Source organism: Meriones unguiculatus, chromosome 6, assembly GCF_030254825.1.
Source record: "Meriones unguiculatus strain TT.TT164.6M chromosome 6, Bangor_MerUng_6.1, whole genome shotgun sequence".
Lineage (NCBI taxonomy): Eukaryota > Metazoa > Chordata > Mammalia > Rodentia > Muridae > Meriones > Meriones unguiculatus.
In genome coordinates, this window is record NC_083354.1 from 31,133,601 (window position 1) to 31,158,842 (window position 25,242).

Below are 25,242 nucleotides of genomic sequence, written 5' to 3' on the forward strand. Positions count from 1 at the left end.
GATGCAGGGAGACTCCCAGCCATGGAAGGGTTATTTCGTGAAAACAGAAACTCATGAGAAGGGAGAGTGTGCACTCAGGGTGCCATGGGCCAGGGGTGGGGAGGTGGGGGTGGGTTCCCTGCTCACGTCAAGCTGGCGATGTGGTCTACACAGCACTGCTGCGGCCGGGCAGCCTGTGGCCGTCAGTGTCCCAGAGAGAAGGGCCGCGAGGGGCAGATGCACTGTGCAGTGGGGACCAAGGATGTTAGAGGTCAGAAGCATGGTCCCTCCGCTGAGGAAAGCTGAGTGTGGAGTGGAACGGCAGGGCAGAGCTGCCAGCCACGGAGCTGCAGGACCAATGACTCCTTCACTGGCCTGGTCTTGCCCTGCTGTGCACCCTTTTTCTCCTTGGGGATGGGTGCTTACTCCAGAGCATCCTATGTTGTTTTATGGGTATTCACAGATGTGACTTGGACTCTGAACCGTTAGACTTGGGCACTTCTGAAACTGGCCTGAATGGACCTATGCCAAGGGGCAGAAGGCTGCTGTAGGATGGCTGTTTGGATGTCCAGTTGTCAAGGGATGGACTGTCAGCTTGACAGGGCCCAGGGCCACCCAGGAGACAATCCTCTGCCCACACCTGGGAGCCCTACCTGATGTGGCCTTATGGGAGGTCCAGAAGAGCTAAGGGATTGGCTGAGGTGGGAAGGCCGGAGCTCACTACCCGAGGGAAAAGGAGAGCGCTGGCCTTCATGGCCCCTGCTCAGCCAAGGTGTTCAGTTGCAGAGACAGGCAGATGCAGGCTGTCCATCTGAGGGGGCAGGGAGGTGAAGGGCCTGGCACTGCCATGCTCCCTGAATGCACCTGCCAAGTCAGCGGTGATGGAAATGCGTCCGTGGGGACACGCGGCTATGTGTGGAAGGCTTCGCCGGCATTCGGAGTGAGCTTGGAGTCACCCCACTGTGCGGCAGGAGAAGACAAGTCTGGGAAGACGGGGCACTCCCAGAGGGAGGCGCCCAGCTCACCAAGTTCTTTCCCAGGATGGAAGTGGAGCCTGAAACCAAGACTGCCTAAGGCCAGGCAGAGCTGAGAAAGGAGGTGATGCTGAAAAGAGAGCCCCCTTTTCTTGGATGTGTGAAAATGGATTCTGTAAATGTCCCACAAACCCCGGGATGCTCTGAGACTTACTGCTTTGTGGAAGAGCGCAACAGTGTCTGTGAGGAGCTCTCTAGCCATTCCCAGATCCGACCCAACTCTGCAGGTGGTGGCCATGCTGACCAGCCAGGGTGCGCATGCAGGATGCAGCAGCAAAGCCTGCGATGTGTGAGGAGATGAGCCGCAGGGGGTGATCAGAGCAGCGGGGGCCGCCGGGACCTGGGACCACAGGAGCAAGAAGGGAGAGCATGCAGAGACCGGAGGCCGGAGCTGCGGAGGAGCCAGAGCGGCTGCAGGTCCAGGCGCTCTGCTGGGTCAGGCAGTGACAGGGACAGAGTGTGCGTGTGCGCTCCTCTGGCCGGTAAGGAAGTGCTGCCCTGTGGGTGTTTGAGGCCACCGAGCCTGTGGGCGTAGCTGCTCTGTCCGCCTCGTCCAGAGGTGGGCTGTGGAGCCCACTGAAGCCAGTGTGCCAGTGTGGACGGGCTGTATGAAGCGACACTCGTAAGAAAACCACTCGGACTCGGCTTCTATTGCTGAACACCGGTATGTCACTTTATTGTTGGATTACTTCCTGTCTGTCACACACCTGTCGGTGTTCATACAGGGGAGAGGCCGGCCAGGGTGTGAGGCAACTGGCCAATCGGCTGACACGTGTGTTCTCAGCACACACCGACTCTGGCTCACAGGACATCTCTGTTCAGTCTCACGACTGTTAAAATCGGTGTCAAGATTGTCACGTCTTTAAATACAGATAGAATTCCGAAGTACATAATTATATATATACACACAGAAAAATACAAGACTAGCTTTCCCACAATATTTAATTTGTCCACTACTGCCACTCTCTGTGACTTGAGGACGGGTTGGGGACAGGTCACTGTTGGAGCAAGGGAGTAGTTTGGTCCACTATTGGTGTGATGGCATTCTGCTCCCTCCCGTGACGACATCCCAGGACATGACACATGCACAGACGTCCACTTGTCAACAAATGGGCCAGACAGCACTCGACAGACACGTGTGTACCCAGAGGGTCAGCAACCACACACAGCTAATAAGGCCATGACACAGCTCTGCAGCATAGTGGCCGACACTGCTGACCTGAAGTGAGCACCGTATGTACACCTGAATAGAAACCACCGGGCCAGACGCGGGCGGCCGAGGCCGCAGGCGCCTCCGGGCGGGACCACGCGACACTATGTACACCACTGGGAGCAGCTGCGGCAGCTCACTGCGCGCCCCTTCACGGCTCCCACAGGTGGCCGTGGGAGACGCGCGCCGGGCGGTTCCTGGCCCTTGGCAGATCCCTGCTTAAGAGTTTCAAGCAAACGTGCTCTATGGCTTCCCCGCCTGTCCTCACAGCTCTCCGTGTGTGGCGCCCCACTCAGCAGGGCTGCGGCGTAAGCACAAACACTTGGCCTAGCTCTAGCTCTAGGAAGCTCGGGGAGCAGTGCTTACTCAGCCGTTAACTGTGAAGCTTCGTGCACCCGAACCCTAAAGCAGCAGCGAGCGAGCACTCACGGCAGGGGCTGCCGCGCCCTGCTGCTCCGAGTGACACGCTCAGCCGTGCTGCTACGGCTGGAGCGACCGCTGAAGAGAGGGCCACGCGCACACCCACAGGTCCGCATGTGGAAAGCCAGTGTCCAGGCTCCCCAGCTCAGGGAGGAGAGCAGGGGATGATGGAGCATGGGGGACAGGGTAGGAGGGATGGCAGGGAGGATGGCAGTGGGGGGGGCGAAGTTAGGGAGGACAGCGATGGGGTCAGGGGGACAGGGTTAGGGAGAACAGGACAGGAAGGACAGCGGTGGGGAGACGGTAGGGGGGTCGGCAGGGAGAAGAGGTGCTAGGATGGTCATCCGTGTGGAGCCAGGGAGGGCGGGCTGGGCTCTGAGCACCCCCCACACCCCCTTCCCCGCTCCTCCCAGGAGCCACAGGCCAGGACGGTGAAAGCAGAGGCCACCGAGGCCCACAAGTCAGTCCAGCATGCAGCCACCACGTGCCGGGGCTAGTGCCGCTGGCCCTCCGGCGTCCTGTCCACACAGGCCTGAAGGGGGACTGTGTGTCCCCCAAGGGAGACAGGCGGCGCCTCTTTCTGTTCGGGCACACATGCACGAGATTGTCTCCGTGTAACGGCGGAGCCGCCTCAGCTGGTAGCTGATCTCGGCTAGAACAGGAAAGCTTTGTCAACGAAAACACGACACACGCACCCCAACTGTTTCACACCACCGCTTAAGACGCACAGGCCCTGGTGGCGCAGCGGCTCCTCCAGCCTGTGGCAGCGCGTTATTGCTCTGGGTCCGTCTCGCGCACCAGCAGGCCTCAGGGCACGGGAGTGGGGCAGGAATCTGGGCTTTGTATTCGGACACGTCCCCTCCGGGCCTCTGGGCGCCCCGCTGGGTCCATCTGCTCACCCACACTGGAGATCATGGATGTAGAACCACAGTACTTGGCTGGAACAGGAAAGCGGCGTGTAGCACATGCACGGGGCCATGCGGGGCGCGGCGGGTCAGATGACATGGCAGCAGCTGGCGGGGCCGGGGGCGCAGAGCAGCCCGTCCTTGCGGCTGCGCTGGATGTTCACGGAGATGGTCTTCTCGCACAGCGGCAGCTGCAGCACGCCGGCGCGCAGCTTGCCGGTCCGCAGCGGGGCGGGCTCGGCGGCGGGCCCGGGCGCGCTGATGCACATCTTCCAGGCGGACTTCTCCTGCACCTTCACGCTGGAGAACAGCGCCTTCTGCGGGTCCAGCAGGTACTTGGCGCCGTGCAGCTGCGAGCCCAGGCACAGGCCCACCAGCTTGAGGCTCTGCACCAGCTCGGCGCCGCGCGGGCCGGCCGAGGCGGGGGAGCAGGCGCCCGGGCCCGCGCAGCGCCGCGCCGAGCCGCCCGCGCCCGACGGGGCCCCCGCCTGGCCGCCCTGGCCGCCGCCGCCCGCGCCCCGCTCGCCCGGGCTGGCCCCGTCCGCGCCGCCGCCGCCGCTCGGCTTGCCCTGGCCGCCGCCGTCGCCCTCGCCGCCCGGCGGGCCCTCGCTGCTGTCGCGCCGGTGCCACGGGGGCGCGAAGCCGCCGTCCTTGTCCAGCCGCCGGCGGCTCTCGGAGTCGTCGTCGCTGGTCTCGGAGCTGCTGCAGCTGGAGCCGCGGCCCTGGCTTTTCCTGCGGTGGTAGCGCTTGTGCACCGTGCCCGGCGACGCCATGTTCATCTTGAGGCGGCTCAGCTTGGGCGGCAGGTTCTCGTCCATGTCGAACTCGTCCTCCGACTCGCCCTCCTCGAAGATCTGGTTGAGCACCGGGGCGCTCTTGCGCGACGTCAGGCGGTTGGTCACGGACGGCTTCCGGCGCAGCACCACCTGCGCGGACACGGCCGCGGGCCTGCGCTCCTCCTCGTCCTCCTCCTCGTCCTCCTCCACACGGAACAGGCACTTGCGGCCGCCGGCGGGCTGCAGGCCGGCGGGGGGCCCGGCGGACAGCGCGGGCCCGGGGGGCTCGGCCAGCTCGTCCTTCCGGCCCGGGTCACACAGGCCCTTGCCGCGGTGGCCGTTGAGGACGCCGTCCGCTCGCGCGGGAGGCGGCGGCACGGCGGCGTGCGACAGCGGCGTGGCGGTGAGGTCATCCTCAAGGTCCTGGGGCACATCGATTTTGGTTGGCCACGACTGCCTGCGCGACAGAACAGAAAGGTCACGTATGGGCCAGAACCCGTGCAGGTCGCCCTGGCAGGCGAGCGCAGGTGTGATGCCGGGAGCCTCCTCCAGCCACCCCTGCACGGACGGCAGAGAAACCCCGTTTCAAACAAGGCGGCATGGGAGGCCCGAAACCTCACCAGGGCTTGACTTCCCCAAGCGAGCATAACACACACAGAGCTAGGACACCCGTGAAAGCACTGCAGGCCATCAGTAAGGATCCCAGTGGGCAGATGTGGCCTGTGGACACGGCTACATGGAAACCTCATCCAACAGTTGTCAGGAAGAACTCGGCGGACAAATGCGGGGGAGGCACAAGCTCTCACCAATCCTCACCACCACACACACACACAGCATCTACATGTGTACATGTATATATACCCACACACTTGCGTGCTCTCTGGCTCTCAGCCAGCACTCATAGGCACAGCAGTGTGCACAGCCACCCTGTAGGAAAGCATGAGCTCAGCACTGGAGACAGGCTCTGACTGCCCTGCTGGTGGGAGGCCCTGACTCCTAACTCCCACACATGGTCCTGCAGGGCAGAACTTCTGACTGAACCCGGCCCTGCCGTCCTGGGGTCTGATACCTCTGCCTGTGGCGGGCACATAGCTGCAAGGAGGCTGAGGTGTTTCCAGCAGCTGCTCACAGGGACGACAGCTGAGGACCGGCCTCAGGCATCCTCCCCGGCCCACGGCAGTTACGGGGCCAAGAACTGCCTTGCTCTGCTGCTGCTGGGGGCAGGCGCTCAGCACGACTCACAGGGCCAAGAAGTGAGCAGCTAGTCAGCACAAGCCAGGCCTGGAGCAGGGACGGGGGGCTGCAGTCATGCCATGGAGAAGCAGGAGCAGCGTGCCAGGATGCAGGCCCTTCTCCTTTCCCCTTTCCACCAGCTTAAAGCAGAACCTGCCAAGGAGCTACACCAGGGAGAAGTGTGGCAAACCTGGTGAGCAAGGCCCCTCCCCACTGGCTGTCACTGTGTGAAAAATTAGTCTGGCAGCTCACGTGACGTGTGACTCACCTGTCCAGAATGGTGACAGCTGGTGGAGCCCCCAGGGCCAAGATCATGTCTGAACAAAAGAGAACTGCAAAAGCGACTAGGAAGCCATGCTGTCATGTCAGCCCCAGAGGCCACAGGTCACCTCTGCAGTCAGCAAAGCGGGCGTTCTAAGTACCCCGTGAGCCTGGGCACACAGGCCGCAAGGACACCGACTGCTAACTCACCTCCAGGCAGGCTTCACTCTACCACATGAGCCTGGCGGTAACTTCCGGGAAGGCTCCGGTCAGAGGCTCCCACAGGACCCCTCCTGGTCTCCCATTGAGGCCTCCTCAGAACCTCAGGTCAGCAGTGGTGCTCAGCCAAATTAAAGATGGGGCACGTTCCTGAGGCCCGACAGCTTATCAGTCAGCTACCTGACCTAGCTGCCCGACCTCCGAAATGCTAAATGCTCCTATTTCAAACTTCTTCCAAGTTAGTAAAGGGAACTCAGCCTGCTCTTGGCAGGAGATCTTTAAGGACATGACTTGCAGGGCCCAGGTCCTGGGAAGCGCCTGCGGCCAGCACACATCTGAGGAGCACGGCGTGAGCCAGCGTGGCCTCTGTGGAAGGCCAGGACCCGCCTACCGCAGACCGTTCTCTGCTTTAAAGTGCTAACTTGCTGGCAACAGTGAAGGCATTTTCTCACCTAAACTGGGCCTTGATGTTGCTGGGGCTGGCAGACCTGGTCTGTATTTCTTTCTCTTGCTTTTCTCTCAGGATCCTTTCGGCAAGTAAGAAGTAAGTGGCGGTGATGTGGTTGTACCTGTTGGTTTCCAGGGCTCTGAGGAAACAAAGCAAGGATATCAGAGGCCATGCAGCTAAGTTTTTTTGTTTTGTTTTGTTTTGTTTTTTTACAAGATTAAAAGCCTGTAGTTATCTGTGCTGTGACTGAATCTCAAAGAGCCACTGAACACCAATGCTCAGCTCAGTGGGAAAAGAGCAGAGTGCTGCTGTGGCTGGACGGTGTCAGCATTCCAAACTAGGAAAGGCTCCGGGGCTTCTGAGAGCATGTGTGTCTTCTGGAAGTGGCCGGCATGTGCAGCTGAGTTTTACTGAGACGGATCATTTGCTTCCATGAGAAAAATGGACTCGGGACGAGGCCCATGCTTCTTACCGACGCTCTAAGCAGCGGTTGCTGGAATGGGTGGAGGTGTCTGTGCTTTCCCTGTACTGGCAGTTTAGGGCCGGAGAGCAATTAGGCAACCGAGGGCGCTACTCATTCTCTCCTGGGGTAAAGTCACTGCTTGTTCATCCATGTAAGCAGCAGCGCCCACAGGATGCCATGCCAGGCCGGGCACCAGGGTGGCTGGCTGCTGGGTACTAACAGCAAAGCACATGGCCTCGCCTCCTGCAGCTGCTATCACGGAGCAGCCTCCCAAGGCTTGGGAACATGCAGCTCTGCTCCTTAGAAGCCTCTGGCGTGGCAAATTGTAGCATGGAAGAGAAGTACAGGTTCGAGACCGCCCTGTGAAACATACAGGGCCCAGTGGGTGAGGCAGGGGGGCCTGGGGAAACTCAAGTGCCTTCTCACAGGTGTGTGCTGGAGAAAGCAGCTGTCTGTGTGCAGGGGACCTCCCTCACACTCAGGAACTGCTCTCAGAATAAGCAGCTTCACGGAGCGAGAGCAGTGAATGCGCAGTAAGGCTGGCTGCGGCCACGGGCTTGGCACGCTGCCGCCACCTGTGTGCCTGTAACAGAGTGTGCAGGCCTCACGCACCACTGTACGCACAGCTACTTATGTAAGAACTCCAAACATGGAAAAGAAGGGAAAAAAAGCTTTCTCCACAGCCTGAGAGTGAGCTCCTGTGCAGAAAGAGCAAGTGCCCAGTCTCTCAGGTCACTGAAGTCGCTGGGCACCAACCCATGAGACTCATAAAGCTGGCTTTATTTTTGTAGATCTTTTGTTTTTTGAGACAGGGTTTTCTCTGTCGCCTTGGCTGTCATGGACTAGCTTTGTAGACCAGGCTGGCCTTGAACTCAGAGATCTGCCTGCTTCTGCTGAGTGCTGGGATCACAGGCGTACCTGGCTCTAGATCTTTATTCTTACTGCACTGTAACTTCCCTTCCCAGAGGCCAGAGCTCTCACTGGGCACACGTGACAACAGCCAACGCACAGGCAAGACCCAAGTGGCCACTGCACGGCTCGCTCTTGCATCCCCGAGTGGGGCAGCAGTCTCCGTCAACACACCTGGTGCGGCTGCCCTTCTGTGGAGTGCCCGAGATTTCAGGTGGACCTCTCCCCAGAACAGAGCAATGCTCCCGTCACCCTGCATGCTCCTCAACTGCCCCACTCAGGCTGCTAAACATGGCTCTCCGGGTGGATTTCACAAGCAGCTAAGAGTGCAGCTCCCAGGAAGGTGTAGGGCGGCCCGCATGGAGTTCACAGCAAACCCTAAGTGCACCGCAGAGCAGCCCACAGCGCCTCACTGGAGTCACACGCACGCACGCTCAGCCTGTCATCTGCTCTGATCTCGGCACTTGCAGGGGACCTTTCTACAGACACTGAGACTAACCATCCTAGTCCAGGCATCCAAAGGACTGCTACCACCTGGCTTACCGCCCACAGAACAAGAGGACACGCAAAGTTCAGTTCAGGGTTGCTGCCTGGGAATTCCATCTTGCTTTAGGAGTGAGGCCTGCAGAGGCGTGTGCATGGGCACTAGGTCCAGCTGTGGCACCTGTGGAGGTGCGGAACGGCTGAAGTGGCGAGCCACTGGCGGCAGACTTCAGTGTGGCTCCAGCTCCTACTTACTCCCTGTTTCCCAAGGGCAGCAGCAGGGTGGCGAGCCGGCCTGCTGCTCCGTGACCAAGATGGACTGTACCCTTGAACTACAGGCTGGATTAATCTCTTCCTCCCTTCAAAGGCTGCTTGTCAGGCAGGCAGTCACGGAAAGGGGAGAGCAAGCAGCATGGCCCGTCTGTCTCGAGGACATGGGACCGAGACTGCTAGGCACACCCCAGGACTGACAAGCACACGTACTCCACAATGGCGTCCCGGTCCGCAATGTCCCCGAGCACCATGCGCTGGATGATGCTGTTGTGCTCCTCCTCAGAGAGGTTCTTGTAGGACACGAGGGGGATGTTGTACTTCGTAGCTGGAGATGGGTCCACTCCCTGGAGCCAAGGGTGGCTTTCGATCTCTTCCAGAGACGCCCTCCTTTTGGGGTCTCTCTGCAGCATCCGTGTGATGAGGCTGTGAAGGAAGAGTCGACACTGATTAGACTGTCGGCGAGGCACGCTGGTGCGAGCAGCCAACACTGCTTCCTGCACTGCCACAAGCAATCTGAGTGCGTGGCTGGCACAGGACACTCTGGAGCCGCTGTGGTGGGAAATAAGGTAACCGCTGCCTCCTGAGGAGAAGCAGCTGGCGATATCAACCTCTGCTCCTGAGTAACAATCTGGCCAGCTGTGTCACAGGCTGAACACCCGCCTGATGAAAACACCACCACGCAATGTTAGAGACAGACTGACAAAACCTACACAAGGAATACCTGCCAGCTCAAAGCGGAGTGAGAGCACAGAGGAGGGGCGATCAGCTAGCAGCTGCACTGCCCGCTGTTTGGGAGGCGGCCCTCAGGCCATGTGGCTCGGTACAGTGGGCGGGGTGACTGACGTAGGTTGTGGAACGCTCTTAAGAGAGAAAGAAGACTCCCTCTCAGTGCCCAGTGAGAAACGAGAAGGAAGTCTACTGTTCGGAAGAGGTTGAGAAGAAAGCCTGTGTGCTCAGCACTGGCTCAGGAAAATATACAACTCCTTTCTGCAGAATGTAACTTAAAAGAATTTCTGAATGATGCTTTAAAACCTAGCACAAATAAAACCTACAAAGGAAATTGGTGACATCAGCAAGACCTCAACACACAGCAAAAGAGAAGGAAGACACTAAATGCACTGCATAGGCAGTCACTGTTAAATGTGACTAAGGCATAAACAAAACTCAAAAACATGACCAGGGAACAAAAATAGGCAAAATTATGCTGGAAAATTGTAAGAAAAAAGAAGAGTGAAAAATAACCACTGTGATTACAAAAATAAAACAATGGCCACATTTAAATGTAAATGTAGGCGGGGCACGGTGGTGCCCACCTGTGATCCCAGCACTTGGGGAGGCAGAGGGAAGCGATCTCTCAGTCAGAGAGGCCAGCCTGGGCTACAAAGCAAGTCCAAGACAGTCAAGGCTACACAGAGAAACCCTGTCTCAAACAAACAAGCAAACAAATAAGAATTAAAGATGAGCCACAGTGGAAACAGCTAACATGCACAGCCCAGAGCTCCAAAAGGACATGAAAAAAGAGGAAAAAAAGCTTATCGGGAAAGCGATAGCTGGGACTTTCCCAAATCCATGAAAGAATGCAAATCACAGGCTAGGAGCCACACACAGAAGCTCCAATGGACAAGCAAGGCCCTGAAGCAGGAGCTGCGAGCTGTGAGCTGGTGTCTCAGTGACAACAGTGGTTCTGAGAGACAGCGGCAGGACATCTGCAGAGCTGAGGGAGAAGAACCAGGGCTTTAATCTCAGGCACTGACCTGCTTGGACACACATCATGAAGACCTCCTAAGGAAGCATTAACCACCGGGAGATGTTTCCCCCCAAAATGTGAAGGATTTAATTATTGTGGAACAATGTAATTCCAATTGAGAGGAGGTTAGCAAAGTTTGCATTAAACATCTGGATGAGTATCAACATTTTCTGACTATATAAAATATTACTTAATTTGTACAGTTAGAAAAAAATTACTAAATATAATTGTTACAAATAGAGGTAAGTATTAACTGTATATTTTTGAAAACTAAAATAACAGTCTACAAGTCCCTCTGCTGGCTGAGAATGAAATAAGTGACAGGACAGAAACAATCTCCACCAGGTAAGGTCAAAGGAAAAGTGCACAGAAACGCACCCGTACCTGTATCCACCACAGAACACAGCAGATGCAGACGGAACAAGCTCCTCAGCTGAAAAGACATGAGAGTCAAGGGAAGGCCTGGGTGCAGACTGTTCAAAAGGGTGAGGGAGTGTCACACACAGATGCTGACCCAAGGCCGGCAGGTGGCTCTCTCAACACAGAACTAACCAGAAGTATCTGAGGTAAACTGATACAAAGGGCTACTTCAACTCATCAGGAACACAGAGCAGTTTTCAACTCACGTGCGTCTAATAACTGTCTCTCAAAACTCTCAAAGCAAAACCTGACAAACTTGAAGGAATAAGGCTGCCGTCCCAGTGGAAGATTATCTCAGTAGGTAACAGGTTAACAGAAGCAGTGAAGAAAGCTCTAAATGCAAGCAATTCTGAACAGTTTTATACTTGACCCTAAAGATGTGTACAGACCTCTGACCCCAACTTGAAAATATGCACTTTCAAGAACTAGACTGTACAATTGTCCCCATGCCAGGCTCAAACTGTGAAAAATGGAAATACAAGACTGTACCATCTGACTGTCAAGAAATCAAAACAAGAGCTAAGTAGAAATAAAACTACCTTGTAAATAAGACAACAAAGGCTAGGGAATGCTTCAAGTTGCGTAACCAAGACTACTGATCCAATGCAGCAGTCAATGAGGGGACTCTGCGAGCTGAGCAACAAGCAGCTGGGTCCGCAGAAGAAATGGCAGCCGCAGGAACAAAGCACAGCAGTGGCTAACCGGTCGGGAGCCAGTGCTCAGAGAGGGCCATTGGAGGCCGTGGCCGTGGATGGCTGATAAGAGCAGAAGCAGCACACAGGAGGCAGCCCTGGACCGCCACGGCAGCACGCACTCAGGCAATACACTGGACACACGGACTAGTTCCTTAAAACACACCACTCCGAAAAACACGTCAGAAAACGTTGGTGGGTTTGGTTTTGTTTTCCTCCTCATCTGAATGGTCCTTAGGTATTAACAATCCCTTTAGGAGGGGTACATGGAGGAGAACTCTCAGCTCTTAGGAATGGACAGTCCATGTTATTCTATAACCCTCAGGATTTCAAGTGACAGCTGACGTAAAGGGAGTTGGTGGGTTTGGTTTATTCTAACTGGGAACAGAGAAGAGAAACTTGAGAAACGAGTATCTAACTTGCACTTGGTGTACACCTGCTTCCTGAGGGGAACAGTAAGAGGAAGGACCTAAAATCACCATCCTGTACGCACACACACACACACTCTCTCTCTCTTTCTCCTTCCCTCTTCCCCTCCCTCCCAGACTTAAATGTGATCCAGCCTAAAATCACCCAGTACAGGAGACAGAGCTTCCCAAGTGCCCTAAGCCAAAATCACCATCACAATTAACACATAGCCCTACAATCACCAATACCAACACACACAGCCTCCTGTGTGCTAAGCGTAAAATCACCATCACCACCACCACACACTGAGAGCCTCTTCTGTGCTCCAGCCTAGACTTTATGCTTTACACTAGCTCTTCATACAACTGTCCCAGTAACCCTGTCAGGCACACTCATCCACCCTCACAGAAGCAGTGAGCAGAAGAGCCAGCATTTGGTCTGGAGAGGTGCACGGCCACGCTGGGGCCGCCCTGAAAGAACACCCTCCATGCGCCATATCCTCACAGCCTGGCAGGAGAAACACAAACTTGTTGATGCAGAAGAGAACATTTCAGTGGTGACGACAACCTCAGCTGTTCATTTAAAGATGACACAAACTGCCAAGAGCCCCAGCAAGACCATGTGTCACACACAGGAAGGTCTTAACCACTACTTCTGGAGGCTGACAAGGCAAAATGGATTTCTTGAAAACATGGGTAATATAGAAGGAATCTCTTCTGTAATGTATGGATACACCACCTGTCAATTAAAAACCTATGGCCTCTGTATGGCTGAAGCAGGAAATGGGTGGAGCACCCAGCAGGCAGAAGGATTCTGGGAGAGAGCCAGGCTTGAGAGAATCGGCCAGCAAGATGTGAGGAAGATGGATGCACGGTGCGTGAGCCCAGGCAGCCAGGCACGGGGCAGAATGTAGCTTAGCTAAGTTATGAGCTAGTCAGAGAAGAGCCTGGCTATATAGTGGAGGTATTTTTATAATACGTAATGAGTCGTTACTCCAGGAGCTAAGGGAGAAAAAACCTCAACTACTGGTATGTTTGGTATTCTCCTGTTGAGTTTCTGATCAAAGAGCAGCAGCAGAAACATCAGTCTCATGAACTAAATGGACTCAGATCCTGGCATGGTGAAGCCATGTTGCGTGGTCTTGGCGTGCTGCTGAGTCTTTGGTTCAAGGGGCCGCTCTCTGTGCATGCGCTTTACTTACTCCCTGCACCCGGCAGACACTCGGGGCGGCACGGTGTACTTGCAGTCCATGATCATGGTCAGCGTCTCGCTGTCGTTGGCCTCTTGGAAGGGCGGCTGCCCACACACCAGCATGAAAAGGATCACACCCAGGCTCCATATGTCTACAAACCAAAGACAACATTTAAATACCTCAGCACCTAGAAAACCAGGAACATCAGGAAGAAGAAAGACAAGCTAACAAGCTTTTTATTCTTAAGGTAAAAGTACCCAGAGCAGACTGCACCACCTCAGCAGAGCGGGCTTCAGCCCTATCGGTTAGGGGAGAAGTGGGAAATCAGCGTGCCCAGGCTCCTAAGCCAAGGGACAGGACTGCTTTTTGCCAGCTATAGCACACCCAGCACTAAAGACACTATGAAGCTGGAAAGGATTTGCCCAGGTCAGCATCACCTCAGTTGTTTTCTGGGTGGTAAATGGGTCACATAACTCTTGAGAGTTCCAGCTAAGAAAGCTGCACTCAGACACAGGCAGAATACAGTTACCATGCAAACAAACAAAAGCCCAAGCTGGGTCTGTACCACATGCCTCGGGAGAGCCTGGGCCACGCTAAAGGGCTAGAACCGTGCAGCACGGGGAAGGGGTGCAGGCACTCAGCTGCTGGAGGCACAGGAGGCCTGAGCTGGGTTCCCAGTGCCCACAGGATGGCTCCAGAGGGTCTGCTGCTCTCCTCTGGCTTCCACGAGCACTGCACCCATGTGCCTCCAACACACACATTAATTCAAAATTTTTAAAAGGAGGAGTAAGTTTCTTGTCACTAGGCGTCCCAGTCCTGCCCAGCGTGGACAAGCTTCCGTCCTAACAGGCCCTCGCAGTGCAAAGCTGCAGGAACTACAACAGTAAACAACCTGCGCTCTCGTCCTTAAACAAACCCCGAGGTTAGGAAAAAGTCGCGCTTGTTTCTCTCAGATCGGAAAAAAGGGATTTAAGAAGGACATCACAAATTAATTCATTCCAGAAATGAAACATGTGTGGTAATATAAACACGCACATGCACGGGCTCAGAGGAAGACTGAGGCACACGGGGCCTACATGTCATCACACGGGCTAACAGGCAACCGTTGTTTTCATGGAAGCCTAAAATACCCAAAATAATGGCAGTTTCAAGCTGGAAAATGAAAGTTTGTTACCAGGTATCATCTCCTTAGTCTCAATGGAAAAGGAAGGCAACAAGTGGGAACCACCACCCCACACTGTGGCTTTTCAGGTATGTGGCACACTTGGCCGTGGGTGTGCTAATGAAAAGCAGTCAGACAGCAGCAGAAAGAGCCACCGAAACCAAGGCACACATGCAGAGCACGTGCTCTGGCCTAGGGCATGTCTTCCGCCCTCAGACTCGTGAAGGGCCTGACCAACGGCTGCCCTGACTGTGGGCCGCACGTCTCCACTGGTTGGCCACTGAGAGTGCCTAAAAACAGTTCTGGTCAGCCTGAGTAAGGTCTGTAAGCATGTGACTGACAGTTAACTGAAACTCTCCCTGTGCAACTTCAGAAAGATACGTAGGCGTGTGTATGTATGACACATACATGCAGTGCCACGGAGGTCTGGGTACTGGCTCCCCTGGAACTGAAATTACAAGGAGCTGTGAGCTCTGATGGCCATGACTTACCCTCTCAGACTGTCTTCTGTGAGCTGCCTTGGTGTCACACCTTAGCACAAGGGTCATTTCCTGGGAGATGGACAGCCTGTCTACTGCCTGCTTCCAGGGGCGCTAAGGAGAGCAGCACAGGCAGACCCCATCTGGCTAGCGCTCACGTCATTTCTCCAGGCAGAACCACTTACAAGCTGGGAAACACGGTAACCCAGCAGGCAGCTTCTCATGGGGAAGAGGGGTCAGCACGGAGCACCCTCACAGCACAGCTCCCACCACACACACAGCGTAGGTACGGAAGTAATCCAGATTCCGTATGTACACATGGGGATGTCTGTGTAGGACCGTTCTAGCTCCACAGTGTTGCTATGATGAAACACTGACCAAAGTAACCCAGCAGAGAACAGGATTCATTTGGCTGACCCTCTGAGGTCACAGTCCGCCACTGAGGGACACTGGGCCGGAACTCAAACAGAAACTCGACGGCAGAATGCCACAGAGGAACATGCTAGCTGGCGCACTCTCTGGCTCATGGGCACTTATCTTACTTATCCAGCCTCGGGTCACCTGCCCGGGGAAGGTGCCGCCTACAGTGGACTGGGCCCCTACATAAACTCCTAACCAAGACCACGCCTCCCAGCGATGTCCCTGAAGCCAACCCCGTAGAGACAATTACTCCCGAGATTCTTCAGGTGACTCTAGAATGTGTCAAGTTGACAGGTAATGCTAAGACATAGACAGTCACATACCAACACTATTGCCATAGATATACAAGGGACTTTGGTGTTCTGGAGTCTGATACAGGATGTCCTAGAACCAATCTTCTGTGGACACTGAGGACTATGTTTCTATTCCAGATTTGTTTCTCTTCTCTATTTTGCCCTTGAATGGTTTTTCTTTCTTCCATACAAAGGCCCAAGGAGAAGGATGAAAAGGGGCTGCTAAGCAGGCATGGCGGGCACACCTATAATCCCAGCGCTGAGGCCGAGGCCAGCCGGAGACAACCCTTCTCACACAAACAGTCCACTAAACAAGTGTGGACTGTTCCAGATGGTGTTCAAGTGTGTGGGTCCGAAAGACTCAAGACTACTTTACACCCCAGGCCCCACCCAAGTGTCCAGTGGGCACGACAGCTCCTGCATGCATCTTTGGAAGATGAAAACAACTAACAACAGCTGTCTGTAGAGGAATGTTTATCCAGAACACAGCTGCTCTGGCAAGAGATCACACCCAGAGACCTTTAAGGTCTATGTGATCCAACTGGAATACAAACACACCTTTAATCCAGGAGACAGAGACAAGCAGATCTGAGTTCAAGGACAGCCTGGTATAGAGGAAGTTTCAGGTAAAGAAAAGGTTAGGTGGTGGTTACACACCTTTAATCCCAAACAACGGAGGTGAAGTTAGTTTGTAAAAAGGAAGCAAACCATGTTTAAAAGTGATGTTTAATTGAGTGGCAGAAAATGTGACAAATCAGAGAAGATGTGACAGAATAGGACATGCCCAACTCTTATGAGAAGAGAGAAGAAAAGCTACTTAAGGGGCAATGCAGAGGGAGAGGAGGCAGTTTTACCAGGACAGTAATAGAGAGACGGGTTGTAGAGAGAGAAATCAGGTGAAGATCGAGTGAGATAGAGAATGAGAAGGAGCCAGAGGATCAGAAAAGATTGCTGGAGTTAGTTTGAGGCCAAGCAGAGCACTTCAGGGGCCGAGAGAGAAGGCAGATTCAGTCAGTCAGCTGGGAGAGGAGTTTGAACCACAACAGCCGAGTTGAACCAACCAGCCCAGAGCTCAGCAAGAACAGGAAAGGGTGAGCTTACTCAGCAGTGAGTCCCAGAGGCTGGAAACATTCTAGGCCTCGGTTAGATTGTAGGGAGGCTGGAAGCGTCCAGGACTAGGCCCAGGTCAGCAGACGGAGGCAGCAGGCCTCTGAACTGAAGCAGGAGAGTCAAAGTTCCTTATCCAGCTGTCTAGTGGGATTGGCCACACCAGGGCACTCCTGGCTGACCTGCTTCATTGGGTGGGTGAAGGATCTAACGGGTGATTCTGGACCTCAGTCTTGGGCCTCTACATACATGCGCACACGCACCCACACATGCTCACACCACACAGAAAAACGGAAGAGAAAAGCGTAACAGTAATCTATAGCCCTGTGGAGCGGCTGTGGGCAGTGAAAAGGATAAACACTGAACTCCTGCTGAGTGTTCAACATGGGTTCAAAGGTCATGAGCTGCCCTCAGCAGCATCCAGCACTGTCCCAGGCACAGGAGAGTTGCTGATAAGTGGCCCTGACCCTTACAAGATCCCATTTTACTGAGCAAAGCCAGAGCTGAGTTCCCAGAAGCACAAAGGCAACAAGAGGAAGCCAGTCAGTGGACAGGATGGTGGGCGAGGGCAGCACGGAAGGCTTCACAGCAATACAGCAATGAGGCACACCAATGACTCAAGAACCTGAGTCCTGCCACGGTTTGAACACTTGATGCTCAGCAAGTGATGCCACTTTCCAGAGTTCAGAGCTTTTAGGAGGGGGCCTGGCAAGTACAGGTAAGTGACTAGGCACGGCCTTGGTGATGAGGGACTAAAACTTTATGGACCCTTCCTTCATCTCTTTTAGGAATTTTGGTCACAGCTAATCCAGAAAACTGGTGCTGGAGGTGTGGTGTTGTTGTGATAACCTGGACAGGAGCTTCAATGCTGGAAAATGGTTCATGGGAGAAGATAGATGAGTTTGCAGGCACAAGACAGGCAAGCCCCGGAGCGCTGCAGTCTCAGCTTGGCAGGTGGACAGAAACACGAGCAGTGACGGTTGTGCCCAGGCATGACCAGCACCATTGCTTTCTGCAGCTTCATAGTGAAGGTCAGAAGCAGAAGCGCAGGACTTCAAAAGCAGTATGACAAGAAATGGAGCATTCTAGCAGTGAAGGTGAGACAGTGAAGGAAAGAGAGAGGAGCCAGCAGCAGCAGGTACAGGGAGGCTGCGCTTTGCACTGGACTTTATTTAAAACATTCACTTAGAAAGCAGCACACGGGCGCCCTGCGCAAGCAGTGAAGTCTCTGCAGGGTCAGCCACGTGGGCACCTAGAGGCTGCTGCAGCAGGGGTGCAGGGTCACCCAGGTATTTCTTGAGCTGGAGAACTCAGTCCTGTGTATGTGGTACTGGTTTGGAAGGCACACAAAGTGCAACAGTGGTGGTACCATGGAGGTTTACACCAGCGTTCCAGAAGAAAGCACATGAGGCCAGGCAATGAGAAGCAATCCAGTACTCAGCAGGAAGCCCCAAAGTGGGGCTGCGGAAAGCTTTGAGGGTAAAGCCTAGGGGAGGATGGAGAGCCCAGGATGTTCGAAAACACGGGACTGTGGGCAGCTACAGAGTGTAGCCAGCCTGAGAGTCTGCCTTAGCTCTGGTCACTTCCGCTGTGCTGAAACATGATGACCAAGAGCACATCAGGGAGGGAAGGCCTTGGCTTAGCTTCCACAGCACTGTGGATCGCTGGAGGAAGTGAGGACAGGAACTCAAGCAGGGCAGGAACCTGGAGGCAGGAGCTGGTGCAGAGACCACTGAAAAATGCTGCTGACAGGCTTGTTCCCCATGGCTGCTCAGCTGCTTCCTTATAGAAGCCAGGACACCAGCCCAGGATGCCACCACCTACCATGCCCTAGGCCCTCCCCATCAATCACTAAGAAAATGCCCTAAAAGCTTGCCTACAGCTCAATCTTATGGAGGCATTTTCTTAACTGAGGTTTCCTCCTCTCAAATGACGAATGTCAAGCTGACATAAAACTATCCGGCTTGGAGCCCCTGAGTGCTGCAAATGGCAAGGCCACGGGAAGGAGCCCAGATGCTCCTTCCAGCACATGCTCCAACCAGCAGACCTGGGGCTATCAGATTTGTCTTGCTTGCTGGGTTTCAATCTTTGGTTCAATCTTTCCTTGTTTTCCTATTCCTCTCTTTTAGAAGGGGGATGTTCACTCTGTATTACTGCATAATAAAACTATTTCACTTTCTTTTTGATTATACAAGGTTCACAGCTAAGAAACGACATTAGTCTCAAAGGGACTTTGACCTTTGGACCTCAGAGCAGTGCAGGGACTGATATGACTATGGGGACTAAACACATTTTACAGTAGAGATAGTCATAAGCCTTTGAGGCAGGAGCACAATGTTATGGCTCAAGTCTGGGCTGTTCCCCGCTAGCTCATGTCTTCAGCACTTAATCCCTGGCTTGTGGTGCCATCTGGAAGGCTGTGGCACCTTTAGGTTAAGCCTGGCAAAAGCGAGTGAGTTGGACCTGGCCTTTGAGGGTGGCCCTGCTGCCAGGCTCATTCTCTCTGCTCCTGACCTCCACTGTGAGTGGCTCTGCTGCACACTCCACAGAGAGCTGTGGCCGCACCTCCCTGCTCTGATCATTAACGTGCCCTGAAGCCATGACCCACGACAAGGGTTTCCTCACTTAAGGTGCCTCTTTGCGGTCATGTGATAAGATCTGAAAAGCTAATACAGGTCCCCAGAAGCACATGTCTGGTGTGAAGGCCACTAAGGATGACATCAGGAAAATTACGCCTCACAGGTCAGACAGGGAGTGACATTGTATTAATAAAAATTCATTTCAGACCTGTTTTATTTTTTCATTAAACACTGTAATACAATACAACTAAAATTCCCAAGATGTAGATGGCAGCCTGAGCCTGAGAGGCTAGCACTGCGAGAGCCCACCATCTAAGGCAGTCGGCAGAAACCGGAATACAGAGAAGAAACTCCACATCACCTTCATTTTAAAAATGCAGTCATGGGTGTGTGCAGCTGTGTTAAAAGACAGAGCCTCTAAACAACCATCTTAGAGATAGCACTTCCTCAAACAACATTTTTATTTCAGACCCAACTATAAAGGCTCTAGGATAACAAAAAATGGAAAAGTTGCTCATATAGTGTGTGTGTGTGTGTGTGTGTGTGTGTCCGTCCATCCATCCGTCCATCCATCCATCTCCTTTGAATTCATGGTAACACAGGAAGAAGCAGACAGAGCTGATGTTATAGAGGGTAGGACTCACTGTCTGGAGAACCAGAAATACAATTCTCAAGTCCTGAAGTCTCCTCTGCCGGCAACCATAGCACAGGTGAATGATGCTAATTCTCAGTGGCGTAGACTTTATATTAGGCAGGCGATCAAGAGATCAAAATGAAAACAAGACAAAAGAACATGCCAATTTAAGAAAATCACTTCTAAAGTGAATTATCCAAAATGAAAATCAGAAAGTAATAAAAATGGGGCAAATGAAAGGTTCAGACAGGAACCTCTACTATTTTTCCTTAAGCTCCCTTCTAACAGAATGAGTCAAGAGTCGCGTCAGGAAGCAAACAGAACCAGAATGCTCTAAGTCCCTGCTAATGGAGCAGCAGTGCCTACAGCACCTTCTACAGCTGCTAACATGCACACACTTACTCCAACAGCACTCACCAGCAACCAACGTGTGACCTGTGCAAAGACACCCAGGACTACTCTCACAAGTGTGTGGACCCTGAGAACCGACATGAAAGCTGGGTCCCTTGTTTCCTGCATGATAAGTCTGAAACTTAATTGCTGCGGTTTACCACACCGAATTCCTGTTTACCCGGCAGGAACTACTGGTCTGCATCCAGAATCACCCGGAGCGCTGGTTATTAAAGATGCTTTCCTGCTCCAAACAAGGTTTGTGGTTAGTTCTGAGAATTCAAGGCTAGCCAAGTGAGCTCTGGGGTTATTTAACAGACTGCCGAGAGTGAGGCTGGGCCAGGGCTGCAGCTCAAAGGCAGGGTGTGTACCAGGCATATGCAAAGCCCTAGGTTTGATCCCCCGCACCACAAAAGGGCAGACCCAGAACAAAGCAGACGAGGGTGGAAGAGCCTATCCAAGCCTCTCAGACATGCAGACATGGATCCCCAGTGCCCTCTGTTTTGAAGAGTGGTTTCAGGGGAAACGGCCCTTCTTTTCACGGAGCCAGAGGGACTGTGATCACTCAGTCCAATTCTTCACACGTCCAGCAAGACCTGAGTGAATCTAAATGCCCCCTGCACTAAAACTCAGTGCCACCTGCTCAACTACGGCCCTTGCCCCCTGCTGTCCCCATTTACAGCCTCATCAGTGGCCTAAGCTTAGGGAGCAGCACTGGCTGTTACTGGGCGGCCCTGTGCCTCCCAGGTCAAGGACACACGTCTACCATGGGCCTAGCTCTCCACGAGCCGCTGCGGCCCCGCCCTCCTCTGCTCTGCCACACTGCCCTCCGGCCTGGACACCAGCACTGGGACTCACCGGTGTGCACCGGAGTGCAGTCACATTCCCTGGACCCAGCGGAACCTGCTACTGAGGTGAGCCGGCAAACGCGGAGAACACAGTTCTAGATCCCCTGTGGGAAGGGCAGACTGCGAGTGCAGACAGTGCGCACCCCCAGCTTCCCAACAGCACCCCTAAGATGGCACTGAGTTTAAGAAGGCCGCAGAGGGCAGAGGGCGGGCAGAGGAGACCAGCTGCAGGCTGCTCAGTCAGCTGTTTACAGCATGGGCAAACTTGTTTGCTCAAGTCAAAACACAGGCAAGTTCAAGAAGCCCAAGTTATCTGACACACACAGACACAGCCACACACAGACACAGCCACACACACATGCCAGGCAGGCAGCAGAAACCAACTCCTTCCCATCCCACTGTACAAACATAGTACCAGTCAGGAAAGAACGTTCCTGAATGAAGAAGGTAAAATGGCCATGCTTAAAAAGAACAAAATCACAGGCCACCTCTTTTAGCACGCCTTCATGAGAAGAACACCAGGGCGAGAGCCACCTTAGCCAACTTACACCACTTCTCTGGTAACTTCATGGCGTTCTCAGCTGCTTCTGGGTTCAGAGCAGGACTCCCCTGCTAGTCTCGTGTGTGTGTGTGTGTGTGTGTGTGTGTGTGTCTGTGTGTGTGTGTCTGTGTGTGTGTGTCTGTGTGTGTGAGAGAGAAAGAGAGAGAGAGAGAGAGAAAGAGAGAGATTCTTTACAGGAATGAAGGGGAAAGAATGCGGCCTCTGCCCGTCTGGATTCTTGCAGACAGTGTCTTTGCCTGTGACAGGCAATCTACCGGGTCCTTTCCAGGGACTCGTAGATCCATCTCTCCACAATAAGAGTAATAAGAAGCATTTCAATTCTTGCTTTCTTCTTGTTTTGTTTTTCGAGACAGGGTTTCTCTGTGTGGCCCTGGCTGTCCTGAAACTCACTTGTAGACCAGACTGGCCTTGAACTCAAAGATCTGTTGGCCTCTGCCTCTCAAGTGCTGGGATTAAAGGCATGCACCACCACTGTCTGTCGAATTATTTCACTCTTTTAACGCAAGTAATTGCTTCAAAGATTAAAAAAACTCAGATAATAAACCCAGCTTTGTTTCACAAAAATCTACAGCCGCCATAAAAGGCTTTTTCTAAACCCAGGATTACTGACCATGCTTCTATGTATGTACATATTGTGAGTCAATAGCTGTATGTGTATGTGTGTGCATATGTGTGCGTGCGTGCGTGCGTGTGTGTGTGTGTGTGTGTGTGTGTGTGCGTGGAGGGAGCTGTGGAGGGCACTGAACTCATGCTCATGAACCAGGGAGGTACCAGGCAGTGTTGCAGCTGTTTTGACTGATCCCACCTCCCTGCTTCGGGACAGATTTGCGTTTTTGTAAAGGGGACACCAAAGTCAGAACCAGCACAGGCAGTGGGCTAGTCACCTCCCCAGACAATGTTCATCTGAGTGCCCTGATTACCTCAAATTTTCTACCTAATCACAACAACCTCTCAAGGAATTTCTAAGGACTATGATGAAGAATCTGTTATAAATTCACATCTTTACAGAATTCTATCTTTTTGATGGCTACCTCCCTTTTATAAGGTCGAGGGGAAAAATCTCTAGTGGTCATTCAATTGTGCTGTAATATTGATCTCAAAGTCCAAGGTGTCCATCTCATCAAAGTAAAAAGCATGGAGACAGGGCCTGGGCACAGCAACATACATGAGGGTGCTCTTTCAAAGGGTGCCCTCTAGAGTCTTTGTCAGGACATAGTGACATCACACCTGGTGTCGGGTAACTGAATACCTCAAAGCCCCCCCTCCCCCCAGTGCAATACTCTAGTCCAACCCCAGGAGTGCATCAAGTCAGGACGAATGCGCTGCAGCTCCCATTTGTCTGGTTATTACAGCACAACTAGAGTATCGAGAATTGCACTTGACAAACTTGAAGTCTGCGCAAACCTGATACTTTGCTGGTGAGGTAAGCTTCCACTGATTTTGTATTCTGCATAAAATCTAAAGTGCACGAAGATGGGGGAAACTTCAGCTGAGACATCAGGCTTCCTTCAGAAGCCGCGAAGTGCTTTAAAAAACAAAGCCTGGGGAAACTGAGGCATGCATTTTAAAAGGATATAGCACTGACAAGGTTAAATGTTAACCTTGTCAGAAGGCCCGACTTCCTTGTTTGAAGCAAAGAGAAATAAACTTTAAAATAACAATGTATTAAAAAATTTACACATCAATGCATTCATTCTTGGTCAACTCTCCATACCAGACACCTTCACTAGACATGTAGCAAACTTGTTTCCCTATATTTGAAAAACATCAGTATGTCTTCCTAGAAATTATAGCAAATGTATATATAACCTGGCTGACTCCCTCGGGCTGTGCCTTCATATTAAAACTTCAGCCAAAGAGTTCTCTAAAACATGGCTACCCATTTCTTGGTTGTAAAAGTAAAGAACATTTAATGCCAGTAAGAAAGACCTACTGGCAGCCTGTCAGGAGGCCCCACGCTCACTGATGTCATACACAATCCTGAATACTAGCCTATTAAAGACACCATAGTCCTGATCACTCTCCCCACGCTCCCTAGGGTATCATTTACACACACCCCAAGGCACCCCAGTTAGGGTAGACCCAAAGTCCTGATAATGCAGTCCACAATGACAACACAGGCAGGCTTCATCGCACCGCCTTGCACAGTTCCTCTGTGCTGCCCTGTGGTCCAACCCAGCTCGCAGTACTCCCAGGGCAAGGCCCAGGGGTCTAATCTGTGTCCTCTAAGTTTTGCCATAAGTGCAGGCATGTGGTGTCCTCAGAGCACCCGAGACCCCTGGTCAGCAGCACTCAACTGAACAGCTGCTCCACAGCGCACCTCAGCCTGGAGTAGCTTCGGACAGCGCTGCTGGGGCACTGCTTTTGCTTACAGGCTTTTTTCGGGGGTGGGGGGTGCTGGAGAGTGAACCCAGAGCAAGCCCTCCACCATTAAACCACAGCCCCAGCTGTTTCCGGCTATTGTATTAACATAGATGCTCACTGCCTTGAGTAAAGGCCCAAGTGTGTGCTTGCAGGAGCTTGTTAGGTGAGTGTGGACTAGTGTCTGAACCGGGCAAGCCATTTCCACACAGGCAGCAGAGGCAGCCTGACTCGGCGCTTCCACCAGAAATGTGCCCAAGTTTGGGTTGTTCCATTCAAGTCAACTCAAGTTCAGCCTGAGTGTCGCTGTTATCAGTTTTAAAAAGTACAGCCATCAGCCGGGTGGTGGCGCACACCTTTGATCCCAGCACTCGGGAGGCAGAGGCAGGCGAACTGGAGTTCAGAGGCCAGCCTGGTTGGTCTACAGAGAGCAAGCCCTCAGGAGCCCAAGGTGTAGCCTCATGGCTTCCCTGTGACAGCTAAACGCAGCTAGCAAACGGTGTTCTCTGATAAAGGTTCTTATGCGTAGTATCTGAAAAGCTTAAAATCACTAAAACCCTCCGGCCGAAAAGGCTACGTTGGATGTCACAACACAGGCTGGGAGCTGACTTACACGTAATCTGACTTCTTTACAGCACCGGATGAGGCGTTGTGCTGTTAACTCATGTCCTGAAGAAGCAGTTACTGCTCAACAGAGACAGGAAGCCCACCTGCACAGTGATGGACGTACTATCTGGGGCATCCCCCAGCTGCTGAGCTCTCAGCCCACAGCAGGTCTCCTAGGACCATCTGGGGTGTCCCTCTGTGGGGAGGTCTCCTAGGACCTGAGCAAAGATCTCACGGTCCAGTGGAGAGCACACAAACCTGGTTAACATCTAGTGAGGCCATTGGAGTGTGTCCACTGTTGGTGGCCTCTTCAGGAACAGCCTTGTCTAGGAACCTTAATTCAAACTTCCTGTCATCACTTCCTATCCAAATCACCTAGGCAATTAAACTGCAGTAAGAAAAGTGTGTGTGTGAGAGGGGTGGGGGTAGAGAGATGGTTCAGGGGCTGCTCTTCCAGAGCAGCCGAGTTCAATTATCAGCACCCACACAGTGGACCACAATCATCGGCAATTCTAATCCCTGATGCCCTCTTCTGGCCTCCACAGCCACTGCACTCTCCACTACCCTTTATTTTCAGCAAAGGAGCATGTCCACTATCTGGGCTACAGGCTGAGATTTACCTTGGAGAGGACCTCAGTCCCGCAAGTCCCCAGACACAGAGCCACAAAGGCAGATAGGCTACAGTTTCCACCTTAAAGTCCAGAGGCTTAAATGATTCTAAGTCAAATT

At 53.2% G+C, this 25,242-nt stretch overlaps 1 protein-coding gene across 2 annotated transcripts in view; it reads right to left on the reverse strand.

The window, feature by feature from the left end:
- Nucleotides 1-1,659: 1,659 nt before the first annotated feature.
- The window catches only part of Snrk (SNF related kinase), a 46,802-nt gene continuing 23,219 nt past the window's right edge, over nucleotides 1,660-25,242 (reverse strand). For both annotated transcript variants that reach the window (XM_021664787.2, XM_060385017.1), the window contains 4 exons: nucleotides 13,082-13,223; nucleotides 8,824-9,036; nucleotides 6,490-6,624; nucleotides 1,660-4,781 (listed from right to left, as the gene is read on the reverse strand). In XM_021664787.2, coding sequence (XP_021520462.1) covers nucleotides 3,638-4,781; nucleotides 6,490-6,624; nucleotides 8,824-9,036; nucleotides 13,082-13,223 — 1,634 coding nt within the window. In that variant the 3' untranslated portion in view covers nucleotides 1,660-3,637. The remainder of the gene's footprint in view (nucleotides 4,782-6,489; nucleotides 6,625-8,823; nucleotides 9,037-13,081; nucleotides 13,224-25,242) is intronic.